The sequence below is a fragment of the Pteronotus mesoamericanus genome, unplaced genomic scaffold, assembly GCF_021234165.1.
Source record: "Pteronotus mesoamericanus isolate MK-2021 breed Mesoamerican mustached bat unplaced genomic scaffold, CSHL_Meso_final scaffold_54, whole genome shotgun sequence".
Lineage (NCBI taxonomy): Eukaryota > Metazoa > Chordata > Mammalia > Chiroptera > Mormoopidae > Pteronotus > Pteronotus mesoamericanus.
The window spans coordinates 21,418,165-21,437,568 of record NW_026555321.1 but is presented as its reverse complement, the minus strand read 5'-3'; the positions used below and the strand labels follow the sequence as shown (position 1 = coordinate 21,437,568).

Genomic DNA, 19,404 nt, shown 5'->3' with positions numbered 1-19,404 from the left:
ATTTGCTGGACTGCTCAGACATGTCACAGCTCACCAGAGTCCAGCTGAGCTGCATTTTATACATTAAAAAATAGTGACACGGAAAGTTTAAGTCACTTCCTCAGGCCACGTAGCTAGTAAGCCATGGAACTGGGATATGAATTCAGGCCGTATAGGTTTATTACTTCCGTTACTCTATTACTTACTAGGGTTTCTGTTTTATTGTTTTTTTTTTTAAATTTCTGCTCCTACTAAAAATCAACCTTAAACTAATATTTCACTTGAAATATTATATGTGCCTTTCCGCTACATCTAGAATTTATTCTTTTAAACAGAAGCACTTTTTTATATAGACCCTAATAACAAATTGTATTGCCTTCTTTCTTGCTTCAACCATCTTTAGTCAAAATGATTTTTCTAGAAACCCCTGCTAGTAGTCTGTGAATAGTTTTTATTGATTAAAATATAAGGCAAAAGCTATATGTAGCGCCATGATTTGTGTCATGTTATAGTCAAGCAGTAAGATCAATGCTACAGCCCTAGCTGGTGTGGCTCAGTGGATTGAATGCTGGCCTGCGAACCAAAGGGTCACCAGTTTAATTCCCAGTGCAGGGCACATGCCTGGGTTGCGGGCCAGATCCCCAGCAGGGGGTGTGTGAAATGCAGCCACACATCGATGTTTCTCTGTTTCTCCCTCTCTTCCCCTCTCTAAAAATAAATAAATAAAATCTTTAAAAAAATAAATGATACAATTTTTCAATGAAATAAAATAATAATGTAATTCAAACTAAATATTTGTTTACCTGAAACTTTTCTTTTTAATTTTGGGGTTTGGCTGTTGCTTTATTGTAATAAAATACATAACATAAAATTTAGCATTGAACCATTTTTAAGTGTACATCTCAGTGCCACTAAATACATTCACAGTAGTGAATGATCTTTTCATTCCCCAAGACATCAGATATGAAACAATCTTAAGGCTTTCTTGGAATCACAAAAGGTAGGTCAAACCCCAGAGACTCTCCACACCATCCCCACTGTAGAATAAAAAGAAATAAGGAAATAAACAAAAGTTTTTCCAAGGGCAGTGAGGTTGGGTCTTTCTTGAACAAGACACCAGAATCCCAGGCAGGAATCACTGGAGCCTCAGGGACTCAGGAACCAAGCAGCCAGCACCCAATTCTTGGGGTCCACTAGAGCAAATTCTGAGCGGAACCTGAACCAGCAGGAGAGGGTGGATTAAAATCAAACTTGACCTCCCAGGTGTGGATAACCAAATCCAGAGTAGGGTAAGGCATAATGCATGGGTATGAACAAACTTGGGTCTTCAAGGATTGTGGAGGTTGGAAAAAGTCAGATGTAATGGAGAAGAGGTTCCTATGTGGTATTTAGTTTTATGTACAAAGTAAAGGCTATAATCACAGGGGTAAGCATGGAATAGAAAATTACCAAGTATAAAAAGAAAAAAATTCAACTGACACTTCTAGAGCCCAAAATATAACTATTGAAAGCAAAAAGTGAATGAATGGGCAACACTTGACTAAACATGTTTAAAGTCTAAAAAACTATTAGAATTAATAAATGACTTCAGTAAAGTTGCAGGATACAAAATCAATACACAGAAATCTGTTGTGTTTCTATTTACCAATAATGATCAGGAGAAGAAGTTAAGAAAACAATCCCATTTAAAATTCATCAAAAAGTATAAAATACCTAGGAATAAATTTAACCAAAGAGGTAAAAGACCTATATTATGAAAATTATAAGACATTGAAGAATGAAATTGAACAAGATAAAAATAAATAGAAGGATATACCTTGCTCATGAATAGGAAGAATTAATGTTGTTAAAATATCCTTACTACCTAGAGTAATATACAGATTTAATGCAGTCCCTATTAAAATAACAATGGTTTCTTCTCAGGATTAGAACAACTAATTCTAAAATCTGTATGGAACTACAAAGACTCTGAATAGCCACTTAATAACAAAAAAATCTTGAGAAAGAACAAATTGGGAGGTATCACACACCCTGATATTCACCTACGCTGCAAAGTTACAATAATCAAAACAGTATGGTACTGTCATAAAAACACATCAATAGATCCATGGGATAAAATAAAGAGTCCAGAAATAAATCCTCATTTATATCGTCAATTAATCTGTGACAAAAAGTTTAAGAATATACAATGGGGTTAAGACAGTCTTTTCAATAAGCAGTGTTGGCAAATCTGGACAGATTCACACAAAAAGATTAAAATGGACTACTTTCTTAGACTATACAAAAATAAACTAAAAACGAATTAAAGACTTAAATGTTAGACCTGAAACTATAAAACTCCTAAAATAAAACATAGACAGGAAACTCTTTGACATCGCTCCTAGCAATATCTTTTTTGTGTTTGGGGTTGAATTGTGTGTCCCCAAGGGTACACCTCCTCAAGCAAGGGAAATAAGAGAAAAAAAACAGACTTCCAGCCAAGATTGAGACATAGGTAGATACACTTTGCCTCCTTGTACAACCAAAAGAAGGACAACAAATTTAAAAACAAAAAATAACCAAACTGCCAGAAAATCAAGCTGTATGGAAATCTGACTACCAAGGAGCTAAAGAAGAAACGTTCATCCAGACCCGTAGGAGGGGCAGAGATGGGCAGCCAGGGTGGTGAGGACTTGTGACAAGGCAGCAGCTGGCAGACTGGGTGGTCCCACATTTGCATGTGGATAAACCAAAGAAGCAGCTGGGGAGCAAGACAGCAGACTCCAGGAATCCAGCGCAGGAAAAAAAGTCTCAAAACTTCTGGAGGTAAAAATCTGTAGGGGTTGCGATGACAGGAGAAACTCCTAGCCTCACAGGAGAGTTCATTGGAGAGACCCACAGGGTCCTAGAACATACACAAACCCACCCATCCGGGAATCAGCACTAGAGGGGCCCAATTTGCTTGTGGGTAGTGGGGAAGTGACTGAAAGCCAGCCAAGAGCCAAGCAAGTGGCATCGTTCCCTCTCAGACCCCTCCCCACATACACTGCTATAACGCAGTGAAGTGGGTTGCCCTGCCATGGTGAATACCTAAGGCTCCACCACTTCCAACGTACCAGGCATGCAGAGACAAAGAAATATGGCCCAAATGAAAGAATAGATCAAAGGTTCAAAATTAGAACTAAGTGATGAAGAGATAGCCAACCTATCAGATGAATAGTTCAAAGCACTGGTAATCTGGATGATCACTGAATTGGTTGAGTATGGTCACAACATGGAGGAAAAAGCGAAGGTTATTCAAAGTGAAATAAAGAAAAATATACAGGGAACCAACAGTGAAGAGAAGGAAACCGGGACTCAAGTCAATGATTGGGAACAGAAGGAAGAGATAAACATTCAATCAGAACAGAAGGAAGAAACAAGAATTCAAAACAATGAGGAGAGGCTTAGGAACCTCTGGGACAACATCAAATGTTCCAACATCCAAATCATAGGAGTGCCAGAAGGAGAAGAGGAAGGGCAAGAAATTGAAAACTTATTTAAAAAAATAATGAAGGAGCGCTCCCCTACTCTGGCCAAGGAAATAGACTTCCAGGAGATCCAGGAAGCTCAGAGTCCCAAAGAAGTTGGACCCGAGGATGCACACATCGAGGCACAGCAAAATTACATTACCCAAGATTAAAGATAAGGAGTGAAATTTAAAAGCAGCAAGAGGAGAAAATTTCCTACAAAGGAGTTCCCACAAGACTACCAGCTGATTTCTCAAAAGAAACCTTGCAGGCAAGAAGGGGCTGGCAAGAAGTTTTCAAAGTCATGAAAAGCAAGGACCTACATCCAAGATGACTCCATTCAGCAAAGCTATCATTTAGAATGGCAGGGCAGATAAAGTGCTTCCCAGAAAAGGTAAAGTTAAAGGAGTTTATCATCACCAAGTCCTTATTATGTAAAATATTAAAGGGACTTATCTAAGAGAAAGAAGACCAAATACTATGAACAGTAAAACAGAGGGGAGGGGGAGTGAGAAGAATGGGGGAAAGGGTACAGGGAATAAGCAGCATAAAGAGTAGGTACAAAATAGGCAGGGGGAGGTTAAGAACAGTATAGGAAATGGAGAAGCCAAAGAACTTATATGTACAACCCATGGACATGAACTAAGCGAGGGGGCAGAGGGAAATGTGAGGAAGTGGGATGGTGTAGGATGGAGGGGAAAAAAGGGGAGGGAAAAATGGGACAACTGTAATAGCATAACCAATAAAACATATTAAAAAATAAATGAAAAGAAAAAAGAACAAAACTAATGGGGCTACATAAAACTAACAAGTTTTTTGCACAGCAAAGGAAATCATCAACAAAACAAAAAAGCAACTGACTCAATGGGAAAAGACATTCAAAATTATATGTCCAATACAGGGTTAATACTAAAAAATATATAAATAACTCATACAACTTAACATCAAAAAACAAACAATCCAATTTAAGAATGGGCAGAGGACCTGAATATATACTTCTCCCAAGAGAATGTAGAGATTGCCAGTAACATGTGAAAAGATGCTCAATGTCACTAATCATCAGGGAAATGCAAATTAAAATCGCAATGAGATATCACCTGTCAAAATGGATATCAGTAAATCAACAAATGGAAGAAGTGCTGATGAAGATATGAAGAAAAGGGGACCCTCGTATGCTGTTAGTGGGATTGTGCCTCATTGCAGACATTATGGACAACAGTATGGAGATACCTCAAAAAATTAAAAATAGACTTGCCATACAACCCATCATTTCCACTTCTGGGAATTTATTTGAATAAAACAAAAACACTAATTTGAAAAGATATATGTACCCCTATGTTCATTGCAGCATTACTACTAACCAAGATATGGAAGCAACCTAGATATTCATTAATAGATGAATGAATAAAGATGTTGTGTGTGTGTAAGTAATTTGTTTTATATATAAGTAATATAAAATAATATTATAATAAAAGAATATTATTTAGCAATAAAAAAGAATGAAATCTTGCTATTTGAGACAACATGAATGGACCTAGAGGATAATGTGCTATGTGAAATAAGTCAGGGAGAGACAAATACCATATGATCTCACTTATATGTGGAATCCAAAAAGACTAAATAAATTAATAAACAACAAAAAGACTCAGACCCACAGATATAGAGAACAAGATGATGGTTGACAAAGGGGCGGGGGTATATGGTAAGGAATAAAAAAATTTTTTAGTTAAAAATTTAAAAAATAAGAAAAAAGAAATATAAGCAGCAACATAAATAAATAAATAAATAAATAAAGTATGAATTAGTAAAGTGGAAACCATTTCTGAAGAATTTATCCTGGATGCTGCCAAAAAGAGGTGCAGATGATAGAATAACTTTGAATGATTAAAACATATAAAGGCTAGATTTGAAAAGGCATCTCAGAATCTAGATTACAAAAGAAAGAATGGAGAGACTAAATAAAAGGTAGTTTTTAAAAAGATAAAAGGGCTGCAAGTTTTCTAGTACTGATGAAAAACATGATTCCACAGATTGAGTATACCCTAAGTAGGGTAAGTACCAAGATTTCCACAACTAGAAATACCAATGTAAATCTGTGGAGCATCACAGACCAAGAAAATGAAATCTTAAAATTATTCAGAGAGAAGACGACTGAGAAATGACAGAACAAACCATACTTCTCAATGACTCCAACGGAAGTTGGGAGATAGTGGAATAATATTTTAAAACACAGTAAAAATGTCAAGCTAGAATTATACATTCAGCAAAATTACCACTCAAGAATAAGGGGGGAGATTAAAGCATTTGCAGAGAAAACAAACAGCAGCTGACAGAGTTTAACACCAAGAGATTCAGTCTAAAGAATCACCAAAAAAATGTATTTCAAGAAGGAAACATGTCTGAAAAAGTATTCTGAAATATGAGAAAGAATGGTGAACAGGTTAAATGGCAAAAATGTAAGTTAATCCAAATATTCTCTCTCTCTGTCTCTTTCCCTCTAAGTTTTTGTATATATGTACATATACACATATATAATACATACATGGACACATGTGTACAAACATGCACATAAACACACACATATATAAATATGTCAGAAAGAAGTAGATATTTATTAGTAACAATTTTTTTCTTTTTTATTGAATTTATTGGAGTGACACCAGTTAACAAAATTATACAGATTTCAGGTGCATAATTCCAAAACCCATCATCTGTACACTGTATTGTGTGTTCATCACCCCAAGTCAATCAATAACAATAATTATTAATGGTCTAACCTACCACATAAAACAAATGAGGTTTTCAGATTGCATTAATCAACAAATTCCAGCAGTATGCAGTTTTCAAAAGATACAGGTGAAGCATAAGCACACAGAAAGTTGAAAATAAAGGAATGGAAAAAGGTACAGGAGGATACTAACCAAAGAAAGTTGATGTGGTATGTGTGTATCAGAATTTAGTGAAAAAGCACGACCAGAGAGAGAGGACCTCATAATGATAAGATATCAAATTCATGAAGAATGCTATGGATTATTCTCTCACACACTGCTGGTGGAAGTGGAAATCAAAACAACATTGGGTTTGCTTAAAAATCAAATACATTTGTCATTGTCTTAAAAGTCTAATAATCATATATCCCATGGCTCAATAATTCTGCTTCACATATATATGCAAGAGGAACTTTTAATATTTGTGTCCCAGAAGATTTGTATAAGAATATTCCCCCAGCACTCATTAGAATAACAAAAAAACTGGAAACAGTGCAAATGCCTAGTGACCAAAAAGAACAAATAAACTGTGGTATACTAACATAATGGACTATTGTAGACCTGAAAATGAATGAACAATGGCTGTATTCAACAACATGGCTGAGTCTTAGCATAATACTGAGGAGAAAAAAACAAGTATCAGAAGACAATACATAATAATGTCACATTTATAAAATTTTTTTAAGAAGCAAGACTATCATTCACACATACCCATGTAAGTCTTAAAACTAAAATAAAAGGCAGAAAACTCTTAGGATTCTGTTCTCTCAGGCAGGGGAAACACATAGGTCCTTGTAAGGAGGGCCAGAGGGTTACACCACCCCAAGGGTCACCATTCCCATGGAACCCAGAGCTGCCGCAAAGCAGCCCTATGGACGTAAGCTATCGGTGAGAATGAAGTGTTAAGAACCTGTGGTGAGTTTGCGGATAATATTATTTTATATTATTAACACATTTAAAAATAAAGAAGGGCATGCATAGACCAAACCTGAACTTATGTCATAATTCAGGGGTTATAATTAAGCCATGATAGTAACCAAGGTGCAATTTGAACACAAAAACAAACCGAACACATGAGTTGTTTATATCAAATCGCTGATTCCTTGAGTTAATCAAGCTCCATCTGACTGAATCTACTTCTCCCACATTATGGCTCCTTCCCGTCTCCTTGCTTTTCTCTGTCACCCTGGCTTTCCTACAGCAACTCAAACAAGCCCAGCTCTCCCCTGTCTCAGGCCCTTTGCACATGCTGTTCATGGCCTGGAGTATTATACTGTGGTTCTTGGCCTGCCCACGCTCATTCCTGGGGTCTCAGCTTCATTGTTCCCTCACAGGGAGATGTCTCTGACACCCAGTACTCTGTCAGAGTTTTCTACTTTTCTCCTTCATTGTTCGTCACACAGTTTGAAATTACATGTCCTATTGTTTGTATACTTTTCTTTTCTCCTGACTAGACTGTAAGCTCCTCAAGAGTAAGGACCACGTGTGTTTAAATTCACTGCAGCCGCATTGCCTAGCGCAACCTCTGACAGGTTCAAGTAAGCAGGAACAATGTTGAAGGAGTGAAGAGGATTTTGGAAAACCTAGAAAACAAAGGGTTCAGCGGTCATCTGCAACCCTGACACCGTATTCCTCCTCCCTGCGAACATCATTCACCTGCTTCTCATGATGTATCAAGAACTTCTAAGCAATGTTATATGATCAGTTTGATAGCATTCTTGTTTTTTCCCTGAATTCAGAGAACTTAGTGCCTCAAAATAGTCCTCTTTCAGAGCACATTGGATTTGGCTTTAAAACTTACTTGTTAAAGATGGCTGCTCCTATGTCCGTTTCTCAAGTGATTTTATTAACAGTGGGGGTTGACTGCCCCACACATCAGCCTCCTCTATGTGAGTACAGATTAAAGAAGCACCAGGAGCAACAGAAAGTATGGGTGGTCTTCCACGCTCCCTTAGGCAGCAGTGACTTACCGCGATGGCCTTGATGCAGTCAATGGTGGAGGTTTTCTTCACACAGGAGAGAACAGGACCACTCTGAGGAAAGACTTTCTGCATACTGTCACGGAAAGTGGAGCACTTACTGGCCTCATGACTTGAGATGGTGCACCATTTCACAGTTTCCCTGGGGACAGCGAGACACAGCCCTAGGAGAGAAAGGCCAGAGGTCCCTGTTACAGTGGGAGACACAGCAGCACCCTCTGAAGGGACCTGAAGGTACATCCTCTCTGTCCTGTCCTCCTCCCCCTCCTGTCCATGAATGCAGATGCCACTGCATTCTGAGGCTGGGGACAAGAAAAGGGGAGGCAACTCTTGCCTCTGGTTTGTAAAAGCAGAACGAATTGGAAAAGGGAACTTTTGGTTAGCCCCTGACATTGCCAGGAGAGAAGACAGAGGAAGAACAAACCACACAGGCCCTGTTCAGAAAGAATCTGGGACGGACCAAGGGGCAGGGTACACTCTGGATTTCCCTGTGACCGTAGATAGCTGGACCACAGCTGTACTCTGCCTTTCCCCGCTCCCCAGCCTCAGGTGAGCCCACTGTGAGGCCCTGTGTGGCAGGACTGGGCCAGGAAGGGCCCACCATAGCCCTCCTTGTCTTTCCTGCCTTCTCTTTCCTCTGCCCCACCCAGATTACCTATCCCCCCATATAAAATACCCCACTCTAGAAAGGATTTAAGACAGCTTTTACACCTTATAGAACCAGGGCTGGATTGAACCAACCATTGTTGAGCCAGGGAGGGTTCTGCATATGCCTGAGCTCATTGACTTTGCACCATTACCTTCTGTACAGTTACCCAGCCAAAGGCCCTGCCCACCCCATAACACAGGACAGTGACCCCTACACTTTTGTACAGGATATTTACCAGTTAGATAACTCATCTGTGTCTAGAGCTCTGCCATTTGACATATTATCTCATTTCACTTTCACAGCAACTGTGTACTTATTGTGAAAAAAACAATTCCTACTGAACTAATGAGGAAAGCAGCTCAGAGAGGTGAAGGGACAACCTAGAGTCACACAGCACTGAGTGGCAGGTGGATCCCATTCTAGGGTGGTTGTTTTCCCCCCACATTCCTCTACCTCCCTAATGTGAGGTAGGGATGGGAGGTGTTGTACAGTTAGGAGCAGGAAAGATCCTCTGGTTAGACACCTGACAAGTCAAGCACAACTGACATGTGCCCCTCCCTCTTAATCCATCTTAATAATGACCCTTGAGCCCTGGGAAAGTTCCTTATCCTCTGTGCCAGTTTCCTTCACTGTAAAGGGGATCAACAGCCTCTAGATCAGGGGTCATGAACTTTTTTCCATAATGAGCAAAGTAAATATTTAAGGCCACACAGTCTCTGTGGCAACGACTTAACTCTACCCTTGAAGCCTGAAAGCAACCATGGACAACATATGCCTGAAAGAGCATGATTGTGTTCCAATAAAATTTTATTTATGGTCACTGACATCTGAATTTCATATAACTTCCATATGTCAAAACTATTTTTTTGACTGTCTTTCAACCATTCAAACTTTCTTAGCTGGTCCTGATGCTGTACAACATCAGGCGGCAGAGGGGTATTGACAGCTGGTCATGGTTTGTGAACCCCAACCCTACCTACGCTAAAGGGTTTCCGCCAGGACAAAAGTTGGTCAGGTGCCAGGGTGCATCCGTAGGCGCAAGGCATTTGTGTGCCAGCCAGGCGCTAGGCTGCTGTGGGGTTCCTTAGACCCAGGCAGTGCAGTGTCTCGCTACAGCCAACCTTGGGCAAGCAACCCAGTCCCAGGCCTTGGAGGGCCGGCCCTCACTCCCGGTGTGCCACTCACCCAGGGCCCCCGCGCACAGCAGGGCACAGATGGTGAGCCTCATCCTTCGCTGCAAGAGAGATACACCGACGCGACTCCTACGGGCCTCCGCCAGATTTACCTTCCCTCTCAAGGCTGCGAGTCGGGGCGGATCTGTCTTTTCCGAAGGGATCCGCCGTTCAAGCGGATTGCGGTCACCACACCCACTCCTTCCCCTCGGGCAGCTCGCCAGCAGCCCAAGTCCTCCGGGGAGGGCGGCAAGTTGTCACCCACTCGCCGCCCGCCAGCCCGGACGCTGCCCCTTCTGCCCAGCGCCCGAGCTACGGGGCTGAAGCTGCGAGGCTGGACCTCCGGGCGAGGGGTCCGCGCCGGGGAGGTAAGACCAAAGCCACCCTGAAGCCCGCCGGACTAGATGAGAACAATCCGCCAGGGTCCCAAACGTTCCTGACCTCAGGGGCTTCATATTTTGCACACAGACCCCTGGGGACTGGGCAGCAGTCCACACGGTGAAAACCGAGGACCTTTCCCGCAGGAAAGCATGTGCACATGTATGTACAACGTTTGGAACACAATTTTCAGGGACCCCCCCCCTCCCCAATCTGTCATGAGTTGGAAATAGCTAGCATATTTCTGGTCAAGGATTCAAGCAATGTCTAGACCAGCAATCCCTGCTGAACATCATTACACAAGAAAGTATGAATGAATCCTCTCTTCTGTGAGACACTCATCAAGAAGTCCCTGGCACGGGATTTATCTGCCAGACATGGGTGTGGGGCTGCCTGTTCCAGGTTTCCGTCCCTCCTACCTGCCTGGATAAATGTGACTTATTTAATTCCTTGGTTGTCATACTTTCATACAGCTCAATTTTCTGATGATTCTGGGTGATAGTTGTTTTGTAGTTTAGCTGTAATTTCTGCTGTGGTTGTGCCAGGAGGCCAACTGTGTTTACCTACACCTCCATCAAGACTGGAAGTCATCGCGGATAAATGACTTTTCTTGAGATGAAATTTTTTGTCCCAAATGTTCACTAATTAGGTCTGAGATTTAACAAATGATTTATAAATCTTCTAATTTGTGTTATATAACTATAGTTATAAGCTGAATGACTAGGTGAGCTAGCATAATGTCATAGAAGACAAGGCCAAGCCACATGGCCTAAATATTTTTGGAACTGGTGTTTGTTAATGTTGTGAGACGAGAGCCTGTATTCACTTTTTCTTCCATGTGAATGCCCAACTGACCCAGCACCATTTACTAGAAAGATAATTCTTTTTTCACTGCACTCTAGTATAAACTTTGTAAAAAGTCAGATAGCTTTATATGTGTTTCTGGACTCTCCATTATGTTCTACTGATATCCCTCCACTTATGTCTCACTGTCTCAGTTTCTGTGTCTTTATAATAAGTCTTTATATCTCATAGTTTAAGTCCTCCAGTTTGTTCTTCAAGATGAACTTGGATTTGTTTGTTTGTTGTTGTTCTGGCTTCACAGTCCCATGTAAATTTTAGAATTGACATGTTCTGCAGAGATTCGATTGGATCTATACAGAAATGTAGATCATTTTGGAGGAATTTGACATCTTGACAACATTAAGACTTGCAATTCATGACTATGGCATATCCCTCCAATTATTTAGGTCTTCTTTACTAGGTCTTCTCTTGATAATATTTTGTAGTGTTTAAGCCTTGCACATCCTTACTAGATTCCTTTCTACATATCCACTGGTTTGGGTGCCATTATAAATGACATGATGATTTTAATTCATTTTCCTTTTGTTTGTTGCTGGTATATGAAAAAGCAATTGTTTTTTGTATATTGATCTTGAATCCAGTGACCTTGATAAATTATCTTATTAAATATAACAGTTTCTTTTGGATTTTTTATGTACATATTTATGTCTTTTGTAAACAATGTACATTTTGCTTCTTCTTTTCTATTCCTTATCATTTTATTTCTTTCTCTTGCTAACTGCACAGACTAGAAACTCTAGTACATTACTGCATAAAAGTGGTGACAGAGGAGTAAAGTTCCAATAATTCACCATTAGATAAAATGTTTGCTGGCATTTAGTTTTGTTGTGTTTTAGATATTATTTACCAGATTAAGGAAGTTCTCTTCTTTATTAGGTTGTTTTTAAAAAAAAAAAAATCATGAATGAGTGCGGAATTTTACCAAGCATTGGTTTCTTTGACCTGTTGAGATCATATAATTTCTCCTTTTTATGTTGATGTGGTGAACTACTCTAATTGATTTTTAAATGTTAAACCACATTTCTGGAATAAACCCCACTTGGTTGTTATGTATAATGCCTTTTATATATTGCTGAACTTGAATTTTTGATTTTTTGTTTAGGATTTTTTGCACCTATCTCATTTTTTTATGACAGATTTATATATATAGATACTACATGAAAATATTTTTTTATATTTGTTATATATCATGTGTATTATACTCATGTATATGTAATATATAAAATACTTATCTATATATAACATATACATAAAATACATAATAAATATATTTGTATATCTGTATATATATAACCATATTAGAAAATTGGGTTGTTTAGTTCTCTCTTTGATTTCTTTATTTTTATTTATTGATTTTAGAGAGAGAGAGGAAGGGGGAAAAAGAGAGAAACATTAATTTGTTGTTCCACTTATCTACGCATTCTTTGGTTGTTTCTTGTATGTGCCCTGACTGGAGATTGAACCCTCAACCTTGGAGTATTAGGACAATGCTCTAACTAACTGAGCTACCTGGCCAGGGCAGATTTATTTTCTTAATTGAATCATAGTTGACATACAATATTAGTTTCAGGTGTACAATATAGTGATTTGATATTTTTATACTGATTTCTTTTTTTCCTGTTTTTCTGTTAGCATTCAAGAGAGGTGTGTTAAGGTCCTCACTATGACTGTGAATTTCTAGTTCTTCTTTTAATTCTGTTAACTTTTGCTTTACATATTTTAAAACTATGTTTTTGAGTGCATACGTATTTGGGATTGTGACACCTTACTGGTGGGTTATTTCTTTTATCATTATGATCATTATAAAATGCTTCTTTTTATCTCTAGTAGGTGTTTCTTGAAGTTTTGTCTAATATTGGAATAGTTATACCAGCTTTCTTTTGTCTATGTATGCATGGTATACCTTTTAAAATTCTTTCGTATTCAGTGATTCTGTGTCATTATATTTAAAATGTCTTTTATAAGCAGCATATATTTTTAAATGCCATCTTACAATCTTAGACTTTTAATTGGCATAATTTGTTAACATTTAATGTAATTACTGTTATATTTGGTGTTATCTACTTCATTACTATTTGTTTTCCATTTGCTTAACTTCTTTTTTGTTCCCTTTCCTCTTTTTTCCTCCCATCTTTTAGATTAATTTATTTTTCTTTGTTTAGCCCACCATTTCCTCTCTATTCACCTATTAGGTACATATTCTTCTATTTTTCTAGCGAGTACCCAATAGATTACAACACACAAACTTGGCTTGTAGCATAAGGAACGTTATCATTTCTACAACTTCCTTGCTGATGCTAGGGGCTCTATAACATTTTAAGTTCACTGACTCTCTTCTGCCTGTAGTATTATTGATATGCACTTTTAATTACATTTATAGTTTAGAATGTCATAAAATATTATTTAAGTCAATATTTATTTATATATCACCATATATTCACTGTTTTCATTGCTCTTCACTCCTTTCTCAATTTCTGTTTCCAACTGGATCATTTTTATTCTGTCTAAAGAATTCTTTCTTTAGGACAGATCTTCTGGCAAAGAGATTTATCAGGGTTTTAAATGTTTTTAACTAACAGTTTTGTAGGATTTTTCCCCACTGAGTATAATAGTCCATTCTTTTAGTTATTTTCTTCCACAGCTTTAATAATGTCACTTTATTGTTTTATCATAATTTTTGTTGAGAATCAACTGTTGTTCCTTTGAAAGTAATGTATCTTTTTCCTCTGGCTGCTTTTAAATATTCTCCTTATCTTCTTTATCTCCTTTATCTTCTTGGTTTGACCATGGCATGCCTCAGTGTGATTTTACCCTAGCTATGAATATATGGGTAATATGTGGGCTGTTTTTCATCACTTTTCGGTGTGCTGCATGAAGGCTATGTTACAGTTTTGGTAAGCTTCCATGCCTTCCTGCTCAAAGCCTGGTGTGGTATGCAGAATAATGGTCCTCAAAGATGTCCATATCCTAACCCCACAGACTGTCAGCATGTTATGTTATGTGGCAAGAAGGGATTAAGTTGCAGATAGAAATAAAGCTGCTAATCAGGTGACTTTTATAAGGGATTTCCTGGGTGGGCCAATGTAATCACCAGGATCTTTTACCTGTGGAAAAGGGAAGCAGAAGAGTTAGTGTCTGAGAGATGCAATGCAAGAAAGGCTCTGTGATTTCTGGCTTTGAGGATGGAAGGGTGAGAAGCCATGAGCTAACTAATGGGAGCAGCTCTAAATGCTGACAAGGGCAAGAAAGTGGGTTCCCCTGTAAAGCCTTCGGAAAGGAGCACAGCTCTGATGACACCTTTTCCCAGTGAGACCCCTTTCAGACTTCTGACCTACAGAACAGTGAGACAATAAATTGTATTGTTTGAAGGCACTAAGTTTGTGGTTATTGCTACAGCAGCCACAGGAAACTAATACACCTAGTGTATTCATTGGGATCTCCCTAAGATGTAGAATTATTATTATTTTTTTTTTGGTGGGGGGCCACTCATCCCATGGAGCTTCAAATTGTGCCAAGTGTCTTAGGGGGAAACAGGTCATTATTAGGCTTAGTTCTCTGCACTTCCTGCATGATTACACTCTTGCCTCTACTTTTGTTTTTCGAGTGCTGAGACTGCCATCAGCTCTGCTAACAGTGGCCCTCTGCTCAGTCAAAACCAGGTGCCTCTTGCCTTGGGCCCAGACGTGGCAAATTTCCCCAGGGAGATATGGTTGCAGAATGTCATCTCACCTCTGTATGTTACTTTCCCTTTCCAGAAACTTGGCACCTCTAGCCTCTAATGCTCTTAAATAAATGTTTTCTGGTGCTTTATCCACATCTCGATGTTCTCAATTAGAGCACAGTTTATGCACATGTTATGTCATCACAACAGAAGCATAAGTATGGACTATAGTAGCTACTAATTTTAGTCTTTATTTTTTAAGATTCTAGTATATTTTTTCTGAGTGAATAAATTGTATAGGTTCTTGTGCTCATTTACAACTGCTCTAGCTCTCATTTCGTTTATTCATAACTTTGAAAGGAAATAGGACCTGTAAAGGCAGAGAATACATTTTTCTTGTTCAATATGCTAATTCTAGTTTGGAAAATAGGGTCTAGTATCATATAGGGCTCAAAAAATCAAATAAATGAATAAATTCACATAAAAGATTGTCTTAAAGTGGGTTGAGCAATCTGCTGTGCAGATCTGTGGACAAAAATCAAACAGGATCAAAAGATGAACATGCCACATGAAGTTAATCATCTATCTAAAGCTAACACAGCTCCAATCCAGGAGGGCCAAGGTGCCCTTTGATCCCAAGATGGAGCAAACTCAGAGAACTTTCTATGTACAGGGCAAAGTCATATCACAAAGGAAGGACTCCAAAATGCTAAAGCCATCTCTGTTGCCTTGGTACACCCTTTCACAGTAGCAGAGCAGGTTAAAAGATTGTGGTGTAGGAAATAATTTAAAGACTTTATGGCAAGAATGACCTTTGGGAAATTAAGAATTTGTAAATTTATCATCAAATGTGTACCAGGCACTAAGCTAAGTGTTTTTCAAGTATTAATTCATAGTAACCCCATGAAGTAGGTGCTACTATCATTCCCATTTCATACAGGAAGAAAGTGACAGAAGTTAAATAACTTGTGCAAGGTCAGACAACTAGTATGTGTCGGAGCTGACATTCAAAGTAGGCAGCCTGCTTCCTCAGTCCACATTTTTAAATTTCTAAATTCCTTCCTATTTTTGCTTGCAAATAAGCCAATTCTTTCCTGAGCTTGTTGTCTACTTCTTATAATACATAATTAAATGCAGCCAGGACCAACATGTGCTGCTACTATTCTATTTTACCCCCTCTTCCCTTCACCTCAGCAGACTCAGGAGGTTTATGTTTTACCTTTCAGGTTACTGAAGACAACAATTTAAACAAATATTTTGCCACTGCAAAGACTCTTTTTGCAGCAACAGAGATTACTGATCTCATTTTAAATTATAATCCCTTCATTTATAGCACTGGAAAAATATATAAAACCCTCAAAAATCTATTTTTTAGTTTATTTTTGATTTTGAGAAATCTTACCTATGTAGCAAAATATAACAATAAATACTCACATTCTCACCACCTATATTTTAAAAATAACTTTTTTGTCATACTTGTTTCCTGTGTTTTTTCACTCTTCAAATAGGTAAATATAAAGTTCCCTTTAATCCTACTCCAGGCAGGGTCTGGAGTGTCTGATTCTAGGTGAAGTGCCAAAGAAAGAGGGAGGTGCTTTTGAATGCCAGGGAGGTGAGAGGAAAGTTAATCCCTAAACTTCTTCTGAGGCAGCTACCAGGGGACATATCACAGCTATTACCCATTTTCACCAAAATCTTCATTAACCACTACACATATACCACTTTTACCTTTTCTTAACAGATTGCTGTTCAAGCAAACTTTAATGTGCATCACAATCACTTGGAGGACTTGTGAAAACACAGAATGCTGGGACCCATCCCCAGAGTTCCTTACTCTGCAGGCCTGAGGTAAGCCCCCAAAATATTCACTTCCAGCAAATTCCTAGGTGGTGCTGATGCATCCGATCCAGATACTACACTAGATGGAGAACCACTGCTCTGGCTAATGCCCATGATTAGTACTTCAGGGACAGATACAGATTCTCTCTGCCTATATGGAGGCACAGATGGGAGAATTTGTCACCTGCTCCTCTATTCTAAAGATGAGGTTGACTCTCCTGCTATTCAAATCCAGCTGGCTAAAAGCTAAAGGGTTGATTTCATTTTTCCTCCTCATTTTTGTTAGTGGCATCTATGACTCTCCTCAGGAGGCCTCTACTCAGGCCCAGAAATGTCAGGAATGGGCTCCTGTCCTGGTGCTGACCTTCGTGCAGAGATGGGCAGGCAACAAATGACATGAAGCAGTGTGGCTGGTCAGGAAGAGCACAGTGTTTCCAGTCAGCCACCGCTTCTCAAGCCCAGGTGCAGCCATTTTATGGTTCTGGTCAGATCACAAGTTCTTGAGCCTCACTTTCCCTACCTACATAACATGGGACAATGATGCCCACATACTGGAGGATTGCTGAAAAAAGCAAACAGGAATAGTGCATGCAGGAGCCCCGTCAACTGTAAAGAACCCTACAAATAGTCATTATTAGTACAGCTTCATGGCAGATTTGCTCCTTAACAATTAACAGTGGTGCTCCCTCCCTCTCTCCCCCCTCTCTCTCTCTCAGGCTTTTCTAACCCTGTTCCCAACAACAACAGGTTTTGTTTTTGTTTTACGTTTGAGCCCTAGTGTTACTGATTCTGACTCACCTTGCTTGAGTATATTCACAGACTTCGACCCAAGGTGTTCATTGTCATCTTTAGGTGCTAAGAAGAAAAGTAAAAACAATCAAGGTACATGGCATTAAACTCTCACATTACTCAATCCAAAATCATGAGCTTTTAAATTTCAAGAATAAAATAAGAAACACTGTCTAAGCAGTTTGTCATTTGTTTTGAACAAGACCAGATTCTGCGGTCGCGTTTTACCTCCTTTTCCCATGATGTTTGCCATTTGAACTTTAGTTTTTGTCCCAGACTTCCCCTACTCTCAGGGAGTTACAGAGAAAGACAGGGATATGCTTATTGCAGGGCAAAAGAGTGTGGGAGGGCCATTGATTATCTTGGCAAAGACCTCTTTGCACTAGGTGTGTAATTTAAGTCATCCGAACAATTTCTTCCCTTCAGCTCTCTTGGCTTTGGTAGCCAGTGATTATATTCTTGCTATGGTGGAGGAAAAGAACCGTGTCCATGGAGTCTATTGACATAAGAACGTCCAAATCTGTATAGTTTTTGTAAAAACTTATGAGCCAAACAGGATACACCTGGAAGCAAGATTGCACTAGACTGAGGTAAGTGTTTCCGGGGCTAAAGATTAACAGTTTGCAGTTGCTTTTTATGCATTTGAGATTAAGGAGGGGATGTAAGGAAGATTACATGAAAGTGGAAGAAAGCAAGGCCCCAGATTACAGGATAGTTCTGAAAGGGTAGGCACCGTTGGGAGGAGGGGTGCGAAAGGGGGCATTTCAAAGGTGTGTTAACCTACATGCGCAGAAACAATGGACAGGGCTTCCTTCAAGTAAAGATAGGCCTTTTACAAAAGCTGTATGTTCGGTGCATGACTACCCATCATGACCTGCCCAGTTAGGAATTTATGATCAGATCACCCTGTGAGGTTACTTTCCATAGAACCCCGCTTTTGTCCACAAGTCAAAAAGACTTGGCTAACATCTTAACTCTACCATTTAATTCTATGACCTTGGACACATTATTTGACATAACTAAGCCTCAGGTTTTACATATGTTAAAATGAAGATACCACTATTTGCCTGAGAGACTCGTTTTGCATAATACACGATTTCTCAAGTACTGCCTGGCCTGTGGTAGGTATAAAATATTTATTGAGGAAACGCTCTTTTCCCCGGCTTTATGCTTTATACTTCGGTGTTTTAGAACCTCCTCTATGCTACTCCGGCCGCTGGGTCAACTCCCTGCGGAGCCCAGGACCACTCTTCAGAACCCTAAACCCCAAAGCATCCGTCCCAATTTTCCACCGAACCCCAGAACTGGCTCAGTAATAACCCATTCCAGCTGTCCATCACCGCTTTTGACGACTCCAGCCTCTTCCCGCAGCTGCGAGATGATGTCACTTCCGCCGGAAGAGGTGAGCGCGTCAGCGCGGTTGGCGCGAAAGTCGGTTCGGGGCTTCGGCAATTTCCGGGTCCTCTGCTTGTCTTAGGGTGGGCGCGCCGCGGGGTGCGGCTGGTGTGCGCCGGGCTGGCGCCCGACCCCAGCCGCTCTCCTGCGGGCCGCGGGCGCCCCCACTCGCCGCTCCCAGTCTCCCTAGCTCCACCGAGGTGAGTGAGGCACGGAGAGAAAACCCCGCTCCTTCCCCACTCCAGGTGGGGGTCGCGACGCCTCCTCTGGCCTTCGCGGCCCTCGTTTCCTACCCGTATAACCGACGGGTGGGACTTTGATTCCGGGGACGTGTGGCTGCTGCTCCGACTGGGCCGGGATCCAGGCCTTTCCCCGGGAGCTGGGGAGCAAGAGCGTCCGGCTTTTTGGGGGGCATAACCTTGCTGCCTGGCTTGCACTTTTGT

The 19,404-nt window shown here is 39.9% G+C and overlaps 2 protein-coding genes across 2 annotated transcripts in view; one reads left to right on the top strand and one right to left on the bottom strand.

The window, feature by feature from the left end:
- The window catches only part of LOC129088078 (inhibitor of carbonic anhydrase-like), a 40,066-nt gene extending 29,868 nt beyond the window's left edge, over nt 1-10,198 (bottom strand). Inside the window, exons 1-2 of the mRNA XM_054595220.1 lie at nt 10,049-10,198; nt 8,206-8,378 (exon numbers count right to left, since the gene is read on the bottom strand). Coding sequence (XP_054451195.1) covers nt 8,206-8,378; nt 10,049-10,091 — 216 coding nt within the window. The 5' untranslated portion in view covers nt 10,092-10,198. The remainder of the gene's footprint in view (nt 1-8,205; nt 8,379-10,048) is intronic.
- An 8,796-nt stretch (nt 10,199-18,994) lies between these two features.
- The window catches only part of TOPBP1 (DNA topoisomerase II binding protein 1), a 48,680-nt gene continuing 48,270 nt past the window's right edge, over nt 18,995-19,404 (top strand). The window contains exon 1 of the mRNA XM_054595219.1: nt 18,995-19,161. The gene's annotated coding sequence lies outside the window, so the exon portion shown is untranslated. The remainder of the gene's footprint in view (nt 19,162-19,404) is intronic.